The 20,460-nt window shown below is 41.7% G+C and overlaps 1 protein-coding gene across 1 annotated transcript in view; it reads left to right on the forward strand.

Moving 5' to 3' along the window:
* Window positions 1–14,163, forward strand: part of LOC311129895 (chemokine-like protein TAFA-5) — a gene marked incomplete at its 5' end in the record, with an annotated part of 153,206 nt that extends 139,043 nt beyond the window's left edge. Inside the window, 2 exons of the mRNA XM_084162424.1 lie at window positions 6,625–6,816; window positions 13,071–14,163. Coding sequence (XP_084018550.1) covers window positions 6,625–6,633 — 9 coding nt within the window. The 3' untranslated portion in view covers window positions 6,634–6,816; window positions 13,071–14,163. The remainder of the gene's footprint in view (window positions 1–6,624; window positions 6,817–13,070) is intronic.
* Window positions 14,164–20,460: the final 6,297 nt, after the last annotated feature.

Below are 20,460 nucleotides of genomic sequence, written 5' to 3' on the forward strand. Positions count from 1 at the left end.
CTTAAAGAAGTTGTGTATTTCAAATGGTACTGTAATTCACCCCACAGAATACAGTACCCTACACTGTAAAACCGGATAAGTTCTGGCTACTCAAATATTTTGAGGAAACCGATTACCTTAAAAATAAACTTAAATAGCTGAAGTTATCAGTACTACCTTCATATGAGTAATACAAATGCAGATTGTTTTGTAAGGTATACTTCAATTTAATGCCCCCACTAAGTCACACCAATAATTTCTCAGTGTGCCTTGCCTTTTCAATTGAATTGTAGAGTTACCACCCATGACTTGTTAGTGACAGAGACATCATTGTTGAATTTGATAGTGTTCAATCCTGTGGCCTTCCCCAAGTGAGTTCGTAGGCGAATATTATCAGTATAGGTGAACAGTTACATGTATCATAAGGCCTTATACAGTTGCCTGAAACTAATAGTTTACAGGTCACATCAGGCCTGCAAGTAGGGTTGCAAAATTTCACAAATTTTGCCAAAATGTTTTCCAGTAATCTTCCAACCAGGATATCTGGACAATTTATTTGCAAAGTGATGTGTAATTGCTATTGGAATCTAGTCAGTGTTAAGGCTATCCAACAACATTTATTCATAATGACTGCCAGGGTTAAGAACAGTGGGAGGAAGCTATTTAAGCCATTTAAACTGGAACAACCATTTCAGTAAAGGGTGCAATGATTGGATTAGTTTAGAAAACAATTATTTATCTTTGTGTAGCATAACATTTATTCAATCAATCACTTAATGTACATGCAAAAACACAGATATTAAAAACAATAAAAAAAATCCACCTGCAGTAGAGCATGCTGGGAAAAAAGTTGTTATCATATCTTTTTTTTTATGTAGTTGGTGTGAATTCTCATTTAGTTTTGAGTCAGTACTACATAAACCTTTTAAGTAGTAATTTCATTGACTTTGAGTACAACTTACTAGAAGTGTTTGAGTAAAAAATGCCTTGGGGTTTACAGTGTACCGTATTTTTGGATCATGAAAAACCTTTTGACCTCTAATGGTTGCATTGTATTGTTGTTTCTGGGTCATTAACATATTTTGAGGCATGCCTTGTAAGAGGCTATGTTTGTTCCACCTATGAGTGAGAGTGCTGTACCAATTTAACTAATATGTGGTAGTAGTATGCTAGTCCCCTGTAGGTCAGTTGGTAGAGCATGGGGCTTGCAACGCCAGGGTTGTGGGTTCGTTTCCCATGGGGGGCCAGTATGAAAATGTATGCACTCACTAACAGTAAATCACTCTGGATAAGAGCGTCTGCTAAATGACTCAGATGTAAACTAAATGTGTGTAGGGGACAGATTGGCGTGGCAGCAAGCCTCAAACCTTTAACGGTTGCGTATTTGCTATGTCCTTGGTCTGTTTTGCTCTGTAGTCACTGCAAGTTTGGAAGCCTTTGTTAAGGCCTCTAGAAGTTATTCATACATATTTGATATACAGTATATGTATATACATACTGTATATATTTGATATGCTGTAATATGAAAACACATTACCTAGCAGTCAACCTGCTTGCACCAATCCCATGTAGTTACAGAAAAATACTGTAAAATACAAACCCTGCCTACCCTCAATGAATTTAATTAATTTATTTAGCTGGCATATCTGCTGCCAGTATATTGCTGTACATTTACAGGGAAAAGTTTTACAGTGCACACACCCACCATCACTTCCCTCTCTCCCCGTGTCCCAAACACTCTCCTGCCTCCACCCCACCTTCCACTCATTAGTAATTAAATGCAGTTAATTTGGGCACATTCGTTATGCAGCTCTCTCTCTCTCCCCAATTTGCCTCCCCACCCGCCCTTTGTGAACTCTGACCATCGTAGGCCCCATCATTAATGTATCTGTCATATTTTAGTCATCAGCTGAGTCTAACTGTTTTACTCCTTCTCCTGAAGAGATGCGCCGAGTCACACCGGCACCGTGTCTCAGATCCGTGTAGCATTTTTAAAGAGTTTAATCCAATTGATACAGTTCATTATCGAGTCTCTCTCTTGCAAGTTGAGCCCCACCAACCTCTTATAGCATTGCATACTATAGACATTAACATTGACATTTTAGTAATTTAGCAGATGCTCTTATCCAGAGCGACTTAGAGCCAATTTATGCTTCATCTGCACATGTGGTTGGAGGCTCCGTATAGAGGGTGGGACACAATTGCGGAGCCTCCAGAGGCATGCAGAGGCAAAATTGAGCTCTGTACCGCATCGCTGTGCGCTCCCAAATTTTGTAACAATGAGGAGGGCTCCGTATCGCTCCGCATTGACATGATTGGTTGACGGTAGGTGGGGGCGGGAGGTCCTGTATAAACACAAACTCACTTCCTTCACAACTTCGTTCACAACAGCTCTGCGCTGCTCCGCAAAGCGCAAGAAGTATGAATGCACTGACTTCTGCAGAGGCCGTATCACCGTAAATGCTGCACGGCCTATGCAGATATCGGATTGACCATGCAGCACCTTATACAGTCAGAAGCACTTTTTTATTTTATTTTTACCTTTATTTAAACTGGGAAATTCCATTGAGACCAATGCCTGTACCCCCTTGTAACAAACTACCTTCTACTGTTTACCTGCATATGAAAACCTTATCCTTGATGATTGACCTCAACCATTTATTATCTGAGAAAAAACAGGTATATCTATCACACAGAGAAATCCCCGAGCTATAGGTCTGTTGTGAATGACAGATGTGAGGTATAGAGAGAAGGTTGGGTGGGTCTATTTCGACCCGAGTTAGAAGGCTGTTTGTCATCCTGTGTTGACGTTGGCTCTGAGAGGCTGAGAGATGACAGGTATTCATGTCTGCTCCATATTGTACGTCAAACGGACAGTCAGAGGCCCTAGTTGGCTAGGGACGAGCTGTCTGTGTGAAGTGACGCACTGGCTGGATGTGTGTGTGCGTGGGTGCGTGTTTGCCTGCCAACCTACGTGCCTGCCTACCCGCCTTTCTAGTGCCTATCTCTCTCTCTCTCTCTCTCTCTCTCTCTCTCTCTCTCTCTCTCTCTCTCTCTCTCTCTCTCTCTGCTTGCCTGCCTGCCTGCCTGCCTCTGTGACATGTACAGCCAATCTCTCAGGTTTTGACAAAGCTTACAGTTCATTGGCCTGCCAATCTTTTTCTATTTTTTATGTGGTAAAAACTATGACTTTTCTTCAAATCCAACCATCTCATTGATGCATACTTTTTGTTTGGCTTCACAGTGGTGACCTATTCTGATCCTTTCTGAGGCCTGGAGGCTTTTTGTGGTTCACAGTGTGTGTGGATGTTGATAGTTATGAATCAGCTATAAAGAAATGACAGTTCAGTGTGTCATCTGCAGAGTATTGAAAAAGAGAAAGAAAGGCCAATCACTCTCTCCCTCTGCCCCTCTTCACGTACAGTAAATGTATGGTAAAGTAACTTTTCCTTCAGTGGGCTAAATCAGGGTCACACAGAGTGATTCTTAGAAGGTCTTAAATAAATCTACTTTGAAACAAAAGTATACACCTCACACGATGGTTATGGGCTTAAAAAAAGAAGACATCTGTACCATGTCATATATAGAGTTTAAATGTATTCAATTTTGAGTTTGCATCCCAATATTACACTTTATATACACCACAGACGACTGAAATATAACACAACTGTTTAACATAGAAACACTGGATTTTCGTTCCCCCCCCCCAAAAAAAAACGTTATTAATGATGAATTATGAAAAATATTAATAACATTCCACCCATGAGGCCAACGAGGGCGCTTTTGGTCATTGACCGCAGGAAAGGACTACCGTACCTACATATTCATCATCCAATGAAAGTCCAATTTAGCATTGACTGAGTACTGTACCCACCCCAATACCCTCACAGAGAATTTAAATATGTATTTCTCCCACACGGCAGCAGAGTTAAACGCTAATGTCTAACATGGTTAACTGCATTTCAGAGACATCTCTCTGATGATGAAATAATATTAGTTTCAGCAGTCATCCTTGATACCTTTCAGCAAAATGTATTTAAGCTAAATTGCTTATTGCGCTCTCTCTCTCTCTCTCTCTCTCTGCAGATGCTTCACATTATTGTCTCCTCCATTGTACTGGCAGATAAAACAAAGAGAACTGTCTATCTCTCTCTCTCTCTCTTTCTCATCACAGGGAGCAAATGCATGCTGGTAAAAATAAGTTAAAGGGTGAGAAGAATCACCTTAGGTTATATCTTGACAATATAATAGGATGAACAATTCAAATGAGTTTGGGAGAAGGCAAAGGATGAGACGGAGAAAGAGATGAGAAGGGGAAAGAAAATGCTTGAGCCCATCAGTCTGACAGATACATTTTTACAAGTAATTTTTCAAATTGGAGCACATCAAGTAGTGACCATTGTCTTTCATGGTTCTGGACCCTGTTACGTTTGTGAGAAGGCTGAGGTTTTCAAGAGAACATTTAATCTTGGCAGGAAGTGATAATGTCATGAACTTGCTTTCTCCTGGCGGAAAACCGCCTTCTCAAGAGAATTCTTGTCTTTGGAACACCATGCAGTGGTTCTTGAGGTGCATACAACAGTGCAGTATACAGTATATCCAAGCCCTGCACGTTTTTTACACTTCCTCAGCTAAAAGCTATCCCTCAAAGCGCTACCGAAACCCTCACTTGTTATACAACTAATTTCGAAAAGATTTGTTCAGTTCCATTTAGAACAAACATTGACTCAGAAAAATGGAGAGTGAGTCTCGTCTCAAATGAACAACCTGACTCAGTGAAAATGATTTAACACAACAAACACACACACACTTTCCTTTGTCGGCCTAAATGGCACTTGCTACTTCTCGTCTTCACACAATGATTCTACCATACATGGAGGGGTAGCCACACACACACACACACACACACACACACACACACACACACTATAACTATGTCTATAATTGTCATGTATTTGTACGTTTTATGTGGACCCCAAGAAGAGTAGCTGCTGCATGTGCAGTAGCTAATGCAGATCCTAATAAACTAAAACACACAAACAAACGTGAGCACGCACGCACACACACACACACACACACTGATTATACCATACATAGAGGGGTAGCCTCTTAAGTGGCGGATGATGAATTAAATCAGTGAATCCATTAGCTCGCTCCTGATTGGGGTATTTAACTACAGAATGGAGAGTGGTGTCGGTGGCATCCACTGAGAGAAAGCCTATGATTATGCACCACACTGTAATCAGGGCTGTTTCACAGCAGCAGACGTGGAGTGGAGGGGTTGCTAATCAAGGAAGTGAAGGACTCAGTGTGTTAGGACTGAGGAGATTGGGAGGAAAGGGTGATCCCACAGTCTTAATGGAGTCTGGGGGTGTTACCTCTTCTTGGTGTTCTTCTTGTGCGTGTGCGTGTGCGTGTGTGTGTGTGTGTGTGTAGTCCTCACAAGGAAAGTAAAACAAGGAAAAAATGTGGGACATTTCGCCGTACCCCACAAGGAACATTATGTTTTAGGCTTAGGGGTTAGGTTTAGGGTTACAATGAGGGTTAGAGTTAGAATTAGGGTTAGGGGTTAAGGTTTAGGAGTTAGGTTTAGTTTTAGGGTTTTGGGGTTAGGGTTAGGGTTAGGGTTAAGGTTAGAGTTAGGTTAAGGGTTAGGATTAGGTTCAGGGTTTGAAGTTAGGGAAAATATGATTTTGAATGGGAATAAATGTTTTGGTCCCCACAAGGATTGTAAAACAAACGTGTGTTTGCGCGTGCATGCGTGTGTGTGGGTATATAAATAGACTGCATGTGGGTGGGTGGGAAACCACGCTTGTACGTGTGTATGTGTGTACACGCGTTTATATTCGCACACACTACCCTCTTAGAAACAAAAGGTGCTCTCTTTTTTTCTTGGAGTGTATTTGTACTGTATGACTGTGTTGACCAGAGTGTGTAACAAATCCCTTGAATTTGGATCATCCATAGTCCCAGTCCTAGCTAACACATTAGAGAGGCTGCATAGTACTGGAGGCTGTGGGTACTGGAGGGAGCCCCGGCAGTGTGGTGCTGGTAGAGCAGGGTTTGATACGATACGGCCTGCCTTACCTTTTTGTGTAATTGATCCCTTTGGGCCCGGCTGGTACGACAGAACACACACACACACACACACACACTGCTGGCATGCCGTACAGGACACATCCAGTTGAGGCTTTAACAGAATCACCGCGGAGAGGACAGATGCTCCGACTGCCATGCAACAGACTCAGCCGCTGCAAACGATTAGCCACCTCTGCCAAGCCTCCCTCCCTAGTCTGAGACTGCATGGAGGAGCCTTGCACGCTTCAAACCATTAGCTAGAGAGAGATACATACCCTCACGCTCACACACAGTAATGATGCACACACACACACACACACACACTTACTCTCACACACACATAACCTCCTCCATTTTGAAAAGTATTTTATGGTTTGGAAAACTTGTAGAGAGATCTCACATTGATTTTTGTGTTACTGTATTATTCTTTACGGTAGCTGCAGAATAGGCGTTTGACCATATTGCTCTAATTCTATTGGTCAATTGTGGTAACACTCTGGTTTGAAAAAGTTACCAGAGCTACAAAATGACTTCTTCCCTTTCCTCCTCTCTGTGATTTCCCTCCAGGCTCTATGACGTGACTGGAGTCCCTGTGGATCCTCCATTCCTCTGACAGTCCCATGGCGGAGGAGAGCATTGATGACCCTGACAGACAGCCTCAGCCCACACCACCAACCACCACCTCCGGTCCATTACTACAGACATGAACAACCTACACAACCAACTCTAAACCATGCTGGGCATTATCCACAAAGTAAGGTACAGAATGAATCCATCAACACAGGAATCGGCATCAAAACATAATGGGAAAACAAACATCTAACCTAACCCATGTTGTTTTTATGATTCTGACAGATTAATAGTATTGCAGCATGATGTTGACAAGTGATACAATGGTAATAATATGATCTTGTACATTAGTGTTGCAATTCTATTTTATATATATTATATGTTATATGTTGTTTTTAAAGTATTACACCCATTACAGAGCCTTGTATCCACACAGAGGATTGAACGAGACGCCACACACGCACACACACACACACACAGTATACAACCAGACGCCATACAGTGCGGAAAAAAAGTATTTAGTCAGCCACAAATTGTGCAAGTTCTCCCACTTAAAAAGATGAGAGAGCCCTGTAATTTTCATCATGGGTACACGTCAACTATGACAGACAAAATGAGACATTTTTTCCAGAAAATCACATTGTAGGAGTTTTAATGAATTTATTTGCAAATTATGGTGGAAAATAAGTATTTGGTCAATAACAAAAGTTTCTCAATACTTAGTTATATACCCTTTGTTGGCAATGACACAGGTCAAACATTTCTGTAAGTCTTCACAAGGTTTTCACACACTGTTGCTGGTATTTTGGCCCATTCCTCCATGCAGATCTCCTCTAGAGCAGTGATGTTTTGGGGCTGTCGCTGGGCAACACGGACTTTCAACTCCCTTCAAAGATTTTCTATGGGGTTGAGATCTGGAGACTGGCTAGGCCACTCCAGGACCTTGAAATGCTTCTTACGAAGCCACTCCTTCGTTGCCCGGGCGGTGTGTTTGGGATCATTGTCATGCTGAAAGACCCAGCCACGTTTCATCTTCAATGCCCTTGCTGATGGAAGGAGGTTTTCACTCAAAATCTCACGATACATGGCCCCATTCATTCTTTCCTTTACACGGATCAGTCATCCTGGTCCCTTTGCAGAAAAACAGCCCCAAAGCATGATGTTTTCACCCCCATGCTTCACAGTAGGTATGGTGTTCTTTGGATGCAACTCAGCATTCTTTGTCCTCCAAACATGACGAGTTGAGTTTTTACCAGAAAGTTATATTTTGGTTTCATCTGACCATATGACATTCTCCCAATCCTCTTCTGGATCATCCAAATGCACTCTAGCAAACTTCAGACGGGCCTGGACATGTACTGGCTTAAGCAGGGGGACACGTCTGGCACTGCAGGATTTGAGTCCCTGGCGGCGTAGTGTGTTACTGATGGTAGGCTTTGTTACTTTGGTCCCAGCTCTCTGCAGATAATTCACTAGGTCCCCCCGTGTGGTTCTGGGATTTTTGCTCACCGTTCTTGTGATCATTTTGACCCCACGGGGTGAGATCTTGCGTGGAGCCCCAGATCGAGGGAGATTATCAGTGGTCTTGTATGTCTTCCATTTCCTAATAATTGCTCCCACAGTTGATTTCTTCAAACCAAGCTGCTTACCCATTGCAGATTCAATCTTCCCAGCCTGGTGCAGGTCTACAATTTTGTTTCTGGTGTCCTTTGACAGCTCTTTGGTCTTGGCCATAGTGGAGTTTGGAGTGTGACTGTTTGAGGTTGTGGACAGGTGTCTTTTATACTGATAACAAGTTCAAACAGGTGCCATTAATACAGGTAACGAGTGGAGGACAGAGGAGCCTCTTAAAGAAGAAGTTACAGGTCTGTGAGAGCCAGAAATCTTGCTTGTTTGTAGGTGACCAAATACTTATTTTCCACCATAATTTGCAAATAAATTCATTAAAAATCCAAAAATGTGATTTTCTGGAGATTTTTTTTTCTCAATTTGTCTGTCATAGTTGACGTGTACCTATGATGAAAATCACAGGCCTCTCTCATCTTTTTAAGTGGGAGAACTTGCACAATTGGTGGCTGACTAAATACTTATTTTCCCCACTGTATAGACTGGTCTAGATACTGCCAGAATGTCTTGGTGAAACAGAAAAGTCTCATAGAAAATTTTACTTATCTTGTGATGAAAATGCCTGAAGCCAGTTGTAAAGCAAGACAGTGCTATTTCACTATATTATTTGTAAAGGACAAACTCTACAGTCGATAGTCTCAGTCTCGGTTTATGTTTTGTTTATGTTTACTGTCAGTTGATTCATCCATCCTATATGTATCTCAGACACTACTGTATGTCTAGGTTCAGACTAATTTTAGCTACATGGGTGGAACACCCTTACAGACATAAAGTGGTGAGTGAGATGATACTGTATAGAAGAGCAGAAATATCCAACTTACTATGCTACCTACATTCAGAAATAAAGGTTTAGAATTGTTCCTAAAGTAGTACAACCGTTTGTCACTGGAGTGGTACTTTTAGATACATAAATGTACCCCAGTTCATACCTCAGATAGTACTTTTTTTGTTCCTTGTAAGTGCCAAAAATTGACCTCTAACATTGACCACTTCAATTGGTACAACACTTCCACTCACAGGTAGCCAAAAATAACTATCTGAAAGCCACGCCCCCAGTAAGCCATTCTTCCAATATAATTTAAAAAATGCATAATTGTACCTTATGGTAAGTATTTAAGGGTATTGAGGGTACACAAAATATGTTTGTACCCTGGGAAACATGCTTCTGAGTGGCGCAGTGGTCTAAGGCACTGCATCGCAGTGCTAGCTGTGCCACTAGAGATCCTGGTTCGAATCCAGGCTCTGTCGCAGCCGGCCGCGACTGGGAGACTCATGGGCGGCGCACAATTGGCCGGCAGGGATGTAGCTCAGTTGATAGAGCATGGCGTTTGCAACGCCAGGGTTGTGGGTTCGATTCCCACGGGTGACCAGTTTGAATTATTTTTTATTTTTTTTATAATAAAATTACAAAAATATATATATATGTATTCACTAACTGTAAGTCGCTCTGGATAAGAGCGTCTGCTAAATGACTAAAATGTAAAAATGAAACAGAAATGTACTTTGTACCCCTTTTTTTGAGAGTGAGAGTGTGATGATTGTACCTTTATATTTTAAATATGGGGTAAAAAAATGTACCATTATAGTCTTTATCCGCATATGTACCCTAAAACAGGGTTTCCCAAAGTCGGTGCTGGCCCCCCACCCGCACCCGGGTGCATTTATTTTTTTTGCCCTAGCACTACACAGCTGATTCAAAAAACCAAAGCTTGAGGATGAGTTGGTTATTTGAATCAGCTGTGTAGTGTTAGGATCGAGTTTGGGAAGCCCTGCCATAAAACGTACTGAAAGGTACTATGTGAGATCATTATGTGTACCTCTTAAGGTACATTATTTATATTTTGATATTTTTGTACCCCAGGGAACAATACCGTGTATGCACTCATTGAGTGACCATGTTTTCATCCAATATAGTGGATTAAAAGTGAACATACTGTACACAAACACACACTTTGATCTCTGGAGACCTAATGTACTGTGCACAAAAAAAATTTTTATCCAGAGTCTTAATATACTGTACACTGTGTGATGTGTATTTACACTGGGCTTAAAACAGCGTTAGTTTATTTGATGTGTAGAGGAAATGTAATATGAAAGAGCTACAGTACCGATAGCTTTGAACTTCCTTCTCCCGAGAGAACATGGGGAGTGTCTGGGGAATATCAAACACACACGTCTAACATAACGATCCTCAATCAGCCCTGGTAGCATTTGATCACATCTTCCTCATGCACTGATTCTACTAGTCCTACTTTCTCTGTTATCAATCTAAATCATACTAATGTGTCTAACATACAGTACCTCAACCATTTGATCACATCTTCCTCAGGCACTTTAATATAGGCCTAGTTACACGCTCTGCCACTTATCAATCTAAATCATATTAACCCTTGGTTACTATTTTGGGACACAAATCAGCCTTTGTTACACACATCACACACAGACACGTTTGTTTTACTATTCTCGTGGGGACCCAAAAATGTATTTTCCCTAACCCTAAACTGAACAGCTAACCTTAAAACCTAACCCTAACCCCTAACCCTAATTCTAACCCTAAACCTAACCTTAAAATAGCCTTTGTCCTCATGGGAACGTGGGAAATGTCCCCACGAGGGGACCTTCCTTTTTTTACTATCCTTTTGGGGACCTTTGGGGATTTTAGGTCTCCACAAGGATAGAAGAACCAACACACACACACACACACACACACAGGGGCTGAAAGTAATAGTCTCATCCATTGGCTCCGCTTGAAGGGTCCTGGGTCCTGGATCTTCCTCAACCCCCCTGCTTCGCTACACACCCAGAGGGAGGAAGATGGAGAGCGGAAGAGAGGGAGAGGAAGACAGAGAGCGTGAGAGTGAGAGTGAGAGAGTAAGAGTGGGAGTGAGAGTGAGAGTGAGAGTAAGAGAGAGAGAGAGAGAGAGAGAGAGAGAGAGAGAGAGAGAGAGAGAGAGAGAGAGAGAGAGATGAATGGGGGAGGGGAGAGAGGGATGGCCTCAGGAAATATTTTACTTCCATAAATTGTTTTTCTTATTCAGGAGAATACTGAAAACTATTGATTGTTTCGTTCTGTTTCCCTGTAACAGCACAGTACTCCACGCCATTTGAATTTCCCAGAAGTTTTGTCACGTCCTAACAACATTTGTGCCGTGAAAATGCTATACCTCGTGCTATTGTCAATAAAGTGACATCTCATTGATGCTCTTGTTTTGGGTCACCCTGAAAGTTGGGCAGCTAAAGCAGAATATATCTGTTTGGCCAACAGGATTACTTTTAGTATTCTCCTAAGCATCATAAATCTGTTACTGGAGATACAGTATAAGATTAAGAAATAACATATTTTTTATGTAAACCTATTCAATAATCATGCTGTGCCTATACATATTATTTACAGGTCAGAATTGCCCATATTCATTGCCACATTAATAGCCAGTTTCCATTTTTATAGAGATCATATTTGTGTGCAAGATTTACAGTATTACATTTTACCACGGCCAGTGTGAGAGAGATATTGTAGTGGAAGAAAGAGGGAAGCCAACACAGACAGACTCTCACTGCCTGCGGTCTATTTAAAGTAATTTGCATTCAAATTCTCCTGAGATATCACAGAGACACGTTGCCACCACTGTATTAGGCTGTCATGTTTTCTCCATTAGCCTGTGTTGAATGAATGGGTCAATTGATGGATTGATGAATGAATTAATGAATTAATGAACGATCGATCGAACTAACAAACAAATCAACAAATGAATGAACCAACAAACAAATGAATGCTCATTTCCATGTCGTACCACCACTTTTGTTGCCTATTCCATCCGTTGTGTTACTGTAATGCAGTCTCAGTGTAATCACTACTTCACCACTAGAGGGCAGCATGACTGTCACTGCCATAATGACGGGGCAGCATTACAGAATCTCAAATGGCGCTAATTGCCACGTTGGCTGGTGCTGCACTGGGCGTATTAGTGGGAGACATGCCCCTCTTCTTAGCCCGTATACTCTTGGGTCATTCCCTCCATACCTTCTCTCCTGCAGCCACTGACTACACTACACTGTGACATTATCCTATTAAATGACACAGGTTCATTTAGTTACTGATTGCTCCGTTCCTGTTGTTTTTATCCCCAGATCTCCCCAGTTTTAATCTAACTCCTGCCCCGTTTCATGGCAATTTGCACTCTGTGTAATTGTCAAGAGTTCATTATTATAAATTAAGCAGCCCCGGCAATCTTGGAAGGCATCAATGCCTTTATCAAGTTGGCTGGAGACCACACATAGGCCAGATGGCATGCCGACGAACTACACGATTTTTTTCTCTCTCCAGATTTATTCTGTGAGGCTGATTAATTGTTTTACAGTTCTGCACTGCAACACTTGTTTTGTTATTGGGTTTAATGCCCCAGCAGAATTCACAATATTTGGATGCCAGAACATACTGTTGTTGACAATGATTAGTATGGGACTGTCTAGACATTTTAAGAAGTTCCACATACAGTACCTATTAGGGAGTAAAAAGTAATGAGAGTAAAAAATACAACGTTCATCTAGGGACAATCATTGTGGAATAGGTAGATGTTGACCCTAACAACTAGTCTAAGGTATTCTTCACCCACTTCAATTTCAACGAGATTTGGCATTTGGTAATCTAATCCTAGATCTGTCTGTGGTTAGGGCCTGGGCAACTTCTACCACAAGCATTGATTTCTTTAGCATGTTTTGAAGTGTTATCAACTTAGCATTGTTTAAGGATTGTCTGTCATAAGCTAGCATTGATTATCCTGTACTCTGACAGAACTTGTGTTCTCATTGATCCGCAGGTCTCTTAAACACATTCAACGACAGCCAATTCCGGAGGGTTTGAGGTCACTTGAAGTCAAGAGCGAGGTCTCATCTTTGACTCTGTCCTGTGCCCTGACTCCATTCTCCACCACTCTGCGGCTCCGACCAACCAATGACCATCCGCTGTAGATTACCCACTGTTTGTCATTGGATCAACATGTCCGTCTGCCTCCTCCTATTACCGTCCGTCTGCTTTGTAAATGAGCAGAACCCTCTAGTGCCATGGAGGTCTGGTGTCCATCAGCGCCTTGTCCAGAGAGGAAGAGAGTGGTAACTATGGAGCCATTTTGGATCGACTACTGTACTGTTCAGCTACTGTCTGCTAATGTTCAGCGGACAGAGGACTCCCACTTACTTCAACCTCACCTGCTTCTGTTAGACTGTAATGGGACAGAGAGATGTGTCCCAAAGAACAGGATTATTGTGAACCAGGCTCGAGGCTCTCTGATGTGTCTGACCTAGCACCAGACTATGGACTGGACGAAACGTTGGACTGGATCTATCCAGACTATGGACCAGACTGGACCAGATCCTACTGCTCACTGCTTGCCCTCTGCTCTGCTGTGAATAGTCCTTCTGCTGGAGGAGTACACCTTTGGCACTCTTCATTTTCTTATAGACCAAAGAGGTTAAAAAGAACAGTTTATTGTAAAACGAGATGGACCAGATTGGGAAAGAGAAATGGATACTTGTTTTTCTCGCTACACAACAATGACTGCCCTCATAGCTGTAGATGTTGGGCTTTATGCCATTTCGAACATAGACTATAGAGTCTAGTGGGACACGTATACAATCAAAGGAGTTACATTTAAAAACGTTGCTGACATTTTTTTCTCTGACTAAACCCACCTCTGTATTTTGAAACTGGAGATATAGGTAAACATAGCTGTGTATAAAAAAAATCTGATTTTCATTTTTCAATAGCTACAAATTGGGACACATTGCAATAAGCATGGTTAGTAAAAATGGTAAAAGTGTAAAACTACTGATCAATGAAAAATATAATATTGAAACTGTCATTTCTGATTGCGGGGGAAAGACAAATTTCATTAAATTGATTTTGAAAGGCCTAAAACGTATATATTTAACAGTTTTATATGTTGTACCTTTGTAGAGAACCTTATTCGACATGAATAACGTGGTCACAAAATGGCAGCCATAGAACATGAAAAACAAGCTCTCTAACGCTGGTTTGTCCTGCTCTCTTTCTGTTCTCATGACAAGTAGCTTCTCTCCTCTCATACTTCTAATCTCACAATCTATCAATTACAGATGAAGGACAAAATGCACTTGAGTTCACTCAGAATGTGTGTGAGAGTGTCTTGTGAGAGTGTCTTGCAGTGTACGGTTTTAATGTGGTCATCAACTCTGATACAGCATAAACAATCTGACTGAACCCTCAATGCTGTTGACCTTTATCTGCAACTGTTTGAATGCCGGCCTGAGAGTCACAATCTATCAAAAACATGAAAAATTACATTACAACATGAATTGAGCTCATCGCAGACAGAGATTTTGTCACTTTAGTCAATGAGCAGCCTTTGGAACCTGCTAATGGCTGCAGTATTGCATTGTAAAAGGTGTGGAATATTTCTCTCTAATATCTCATTTATTTTGGTGCTTGTGTTTGTCGCACAATGCTGACCTCCAGTCCTGAGCGAAGAAGATGATGATGACATGTGAAGAATGGAGGCATTGCGGGAAAAGTTTTAGAATCATTTACATTCGATACTTTTTTATCAATAAGTATTTTAAGAATAAATTAAATACATGAAAGAACCATCACTTGCTAATATAGACGCTTTGGTATTCAAAGTCATCCAATTTATTCAAGGAAGTAAGATTTATCATACCTTATTTTGTATTATGTTTATTTAATTGTTCTGTCCCATATGCCAAAAACTGACAGCCAGAAATATTTGTTTATTTTCTTCTAGACCATCTACTTTACAGTGTCTAATTGTCCACATGTAAGTTCCTCATACATATCTAATAGGTAAACACCTAATATACATAAGTAAACCAAATCAAATGATTTATGGACAGTCTTACTGGGATTTGATTACAATAACATATTAATGTATTGATGCAGAGTTGATAAAGGCATTTGCTCAGAGTGACAGTTAGGACAGAAATAATAGAAGGTGACTGACTCCATGTGTGTATGCTGCTGTCTGTATGCATTATGGTGGAAGGGATTCCATAGTTATACAAGAATATACGGTACATATGCAGAACAGTACACCTGGTCAATATTTAATGAACTGTAAGATTATGATGTTGAAGAACTTGCAAAGGGTTACCCTGCAAAGGACTACGGATCTAATGTAAGTGAAAACACATAAAAATAGATGATATCAGTCCCTTGGACAGCACCACATAATCAGACACCCGCTACATTAGGTGATGCTGTCCAAGGTCCTGGTTTTCAGCCAGGGGCTCTGATTCCATGAAAGACACAAATCAAAGCCTTCAAAGAGGCTTCAAAGGTCTTGTGTTAAGCTCTGAGTGAAGGCCTACACCTTCCAGATTAACCCCCAACTTGCCCAGATTCACATCTGTTCAGATCCAGATGCTGAACTTCTCTTACCCACACTTGGCTCTCTGCTGTTCAGTCCGACTGACAGACTTTCATTGACTGACTGACTGACTGGGACCAGTCTGACTAGCTGGCTGGCTGGCTGCCTGACGTTCCTTCCTAATACTTACTGACTGGATCAGCCTGTTCCACCAACACCAGCTGGAGATTAATACATACAGCTGTTGTTAACAGATACGTTTTCTAAGGATGCAAATGAGAAGTGAGTTTCCTGAAAGGATCCGTGTGCTTTTCATTGGTGTTTGTGTGTGTTTGTGTGCGTGTTTGCATGCGTGTGTGATGTGCTCGTGTAGCCTACGATTGTCAAGACGATTGTAAATATTCAATTACATCTCATTGAATTTCAATAATCTCTCCCGTATCCTTGAGGTTCGGTGTGATGTTCGGAGGAGTTGTGTCTCATACATGTTTTAATTTGATTAGAGCAAAGTACAATGAGGAGTTTCTCCTAGAGCTATATGGTACATGTAGGTACAAAAGAGAGCTGGCGATAATATCTTTGCCGTGGAGAAAGAGGCAAAGTGGTTCACATACAACAGGGAGAATATTACTGTGTGTGTATATGTGTCTGTGTACACTCTTTCTTTCTCCTACAGCTCTATAGTGATATGTGTATCATATCTGCATTTCTGAATCCTGAGCTGTTAATATGTTCGTATTTGTACAGTGCCTTCGGAAAGTATTCAGACCCCTTGACTTTTTCCACATTTTTTTTACGTTACTGCCTTATTCGAAACTAAAAAATGCAGCAAACTACACACAATACCCCATAATGACAAAGCGAAAACAGTTTTTTTGTTGTTTTTTTTTGTGCAAATTATACAAATACACACAACCAGTCAAAAGTTTGGACACACCTACTCATTCAAGGGTTTTTCTTTAGTTTGACTATTTTTAACATTGTAGAATAATAGTGAAAACATCAAAACCTGAAATAGCACATATGGAATCATGTAGTAACCAAAAAATAGTTAAACAAATCAAAATATATGTTTTATTTGATATTCTTAAAAAATCCACCGTTTGCCTTGATCACATCTTTGCACACTCTTAGCATTATCTCAACCAGCTTCATGAGGTAGTCACCTGGAATGCATTTCAGTTAAAAGGTGTGCCTTTGAATACAGAGGATAGCCCTATTTGGTAATAGAGACAACTCAAATAAGCAAAGAGAAACAACAGTCCAGCATTACTTTAAGACATGAAGGTCAGTCAATCCGGAAAATATCTAGACCTTTGAAAGTTTCTTCAAGTGCAGTCGCAAAAACCGTCAAGCGCTATGATGAAACTGGCTCTCTTGAGGACCGCCACAGCCCAAATAAATGCTTCACAGAGTTGAAGTAACAGACACATCTCAACATCAACTTTTCAGAAGAGACTATGTGAATCAGGCCTTCATGGTCGAATTGATGCAAAGAAACCACTACTAAAGGACACCAATAAGAAGAAAAGACTTGCTTGGGCCAAGAAACACGAGGAATGGACATTAGACCGGAAGAAATCTGTCCTTTGGTCTAATGGTCCAAATTTGAGATTTTTGGTTCCAATCGCCGTGTCTTTGTGAGACGCAGAGTAGGTGAACTGATGATCTCCGCATGTGTGGTTCCCACCATGAAGCATGGAGGAGGAGGTGTGATGGTGTGGGGGTGCTTTGCTGGTGACACTGTCTGTGATTTATTTAGAATTCAAGGCATACTTAACCAGCATGGCTACCACAGCATTCTGCAGCGATACGCTTTCCCATCTGGTTTGCGCTTAGGGGGACTATCATTTGTTTTTCAACAGGAAAATGACCCAACACACCTCCAGGCTGTGTAAGGGCTATTTGATCAAGAAGGAGAGTGATGGAGTACTGCATCAGATGACCTGGCCTCCACAATCACCCGAGCACAACGCAATTGAGATGGTTTGGGATGAGATGGACTGCAGAGTGAAGGAAAAGCAGCCAACAAGTGCTCAGCAGATGTGGGAACTCCTTCAAGACTGTTGGAAAAGCATTCCAGGTGAAGCTGGTTGAGAGAATGCCAAGCGTGTGCAAAGCTGTCATCAAGGTGGCTACTTTGAAGAATCTCAAATATAAAACATATTTTGATTTGTTTAACACTTGTTTGGTTAATACATCAGTCCATATGTGTAATTACATAGTTTTGATGTCTTCACTATTATTCTACAGTGTAGAAAATAGTGAAAATAAAGAAAAACCCTTGAATGAGTAGGTGTGTCCAAACTTTTGACTGGTACTGTATATATACAGTTGGGAGAACAAGTATTTTATACACTGACGATTTTGCAGGTTTCCTACTTACAAAGCATGTAGAGGTCTGTAATTGTTATCATAGATACACTTCAACTGTGAGAGAAAAAAATCCAGAAAATCACATTGTATGATTTTTAAGTAATTAATTTGCATTTTATTGCATGACAGAAGTAATTGATCACCTACCAACCAGTAAGAATTCCGGCTCTCACAGACCTGTTAGTTTTTCTTTAAGAAGCCCTCCTGTTCTCCACTCATTACCTGTATTAACTGCACCTGTTTGAACTCGTTACCTGTATAAAAGACACCTGTCCACACACTCAATCAAACAGACTCCAACCTCTCCACAATGGCCAAGACCAGATAGCTGTGTAAGGACATCAGGGACAAAATAGTAGACCTGCTCAAGGCTGGGATGGGCTACAGGACAATAGGCAAGCAGCTTGGTGAGAAGGCAACAACTGTTGGTGCAATTATTAGAAAATGGAAGAAGTTCAAGATGACGGTCAATCACCCTTGGTCTGGGACTCCATGCAAGATCTCACCTCGTGGGGCATCAATGATCATGAGGAAGGTGAGGGATCAGCCCAGAACTACACGGCAGGACCTGGTCAATGACCTGAAGAGAGCTGGGACCACAGTCTCAAAGAAAACCATTAGTAACACACTACGCCGTCATGGATTAAAATCCTGCAGCGCACGCAAGGTCCCCCTGCTCAAGCCAGCGCATGTCCAGGCCCGTCTGAAGTTTGCCAATGACCATCTGGATGATCCAGAGGAGGAATGGGAGAAGGTAATGTGGTCTGATGAGACAAAAATAGGACTTTTTGGTCTAAACTCCACTCGCCTTGTTTGGAGGAAGAAGAAGGATGAGTACAACCCCAAGAACACCATCCCAACTGTGAAGCATGGAGGTGGAAACATCATTCTTTGGGGATGCTTTTCTGCAAAGGGGACAGGACGACTGCACCGTATTGAGGGGAGGATGGATGGGGCCATGTATCACGAGATCTTGGCCAACAACCTCCTTCCCTCAGTAAGAGCATTGAAGATGGGTCGTGGCTGGGTCTTCCAGCATGACAACGACCCAAAACACACAGCCAGGGCAACTAAGGAGTGGCTCCGTAAGAAGCATCTCAAGATCCTGGAGTGGCCTAGCCAGTCTCCAGACCTGAACCCAATATAAAATCTTTGGAGGGAGCTGAAAGTCCGTATTGCCCAGCGAAAGCCCCGAAACCTGAAGGATCTGGAGACGGTCTGTATGGAGGAGTGGGCCAAAATCCCTGCTGCAGTGTGTGCAAACCTGGTCAAGACCTACAGGAAATGTATGATATCTGTAATTGCAAACAAAGGTTTCTGTACCAAATATTAAGTTCTGCTTTTCTGATGTATCATATACTTATGTCATGCAATAAAATACTAATTAATTACTTACAAATCATACAATGTGATTTTCTGGATTTTTCAGTGTATATACCTTATTTACATAAGTATTCAGCCCCTTTGCTATGAGACTCGAAATTGAGCTCAGGTGCATCCTGTTTCCATGGATCATCCTTGCGATGTTGCTACAACTTGACATGAGTCCACCTGTGGTAAATTCAATTGATTGGACATGATTTGGAAAGGCACACACCTCTCTATACAAGGCCCCACAGGAAGTCTCAAGGTTCTCATGATTAACAGCAGACCACACAATTTACCAAGAGAGTTTTCAACTACATATTTCGTAGCTGTCTATTTACCACCACAAACCGATGCTGGCACTAAAACTGCACTCAATGAGCTGTATAAGTCCTTAAGCATCCTAGTGGCTGGGGACTTTAATGCAGGGAAACTTAAATCCGTTGTACCTAATTTCTACCAGCATGTTAAATGTGCAACCAGAGGGAAAAAAAACTGTAGACCACCTTTACTGCACACACAGAGATGTGGACAAAGCTCTCCCTCGCCCTCCATTTGGCAAACCTGACCATAACTCTATCCTCCTGATTCTTGCTTACATGCAAAAACTAAAGCAGGAAGCACCAGTGACTCGGTCAATAAATAAAAGGTCAGATGACACAGATGCTAAGCTACAGGACTGTTTTGCTAGCACAGACTGGAACATGTTCCGGGATTCTTCCGATGGCATTACGGAGTACACCACATCAGTAACTGGCTAAGTGCATCGATGACGTAGTCCCCACAGTCACCGTACGTACATACCCCAACCAGAAGCCATGGATTACAGGCAACATCCGCACTGAGCTAAAGGGTAGAGCTGCCGCTTTCAAGGAGCGGGACTCTAACCTGGACGCTTATAAGAAATCCCGCTATGCCCTCCGACGAACCATTAAACAGGCAAAGCGTCAATACAGGACTAAGATAGAATCGTACTACACCGGCTCCGATGCACGTCGGATTTGGCAGGTCTTGCAAACTATTACAGACTACAAAGGGAAGCACAGCCGCGAGCTGCCAAGTGACACTAGCCTACCAGACAAGCTAAATTACTTCTATACTCGCTTCG

Source organism: Coregonus lavaretus (assembly GCF_964263955.1).
Source record: "Coregonus lavaretus genome assembly, chromosome: 5".
NCBI classification, from domain to species: Eukaryota; Metazoa; Chordata; class Actinopteri; order Salmoniformes; family Salmonidae; genus Coregonus; species Coregonus lavaretus.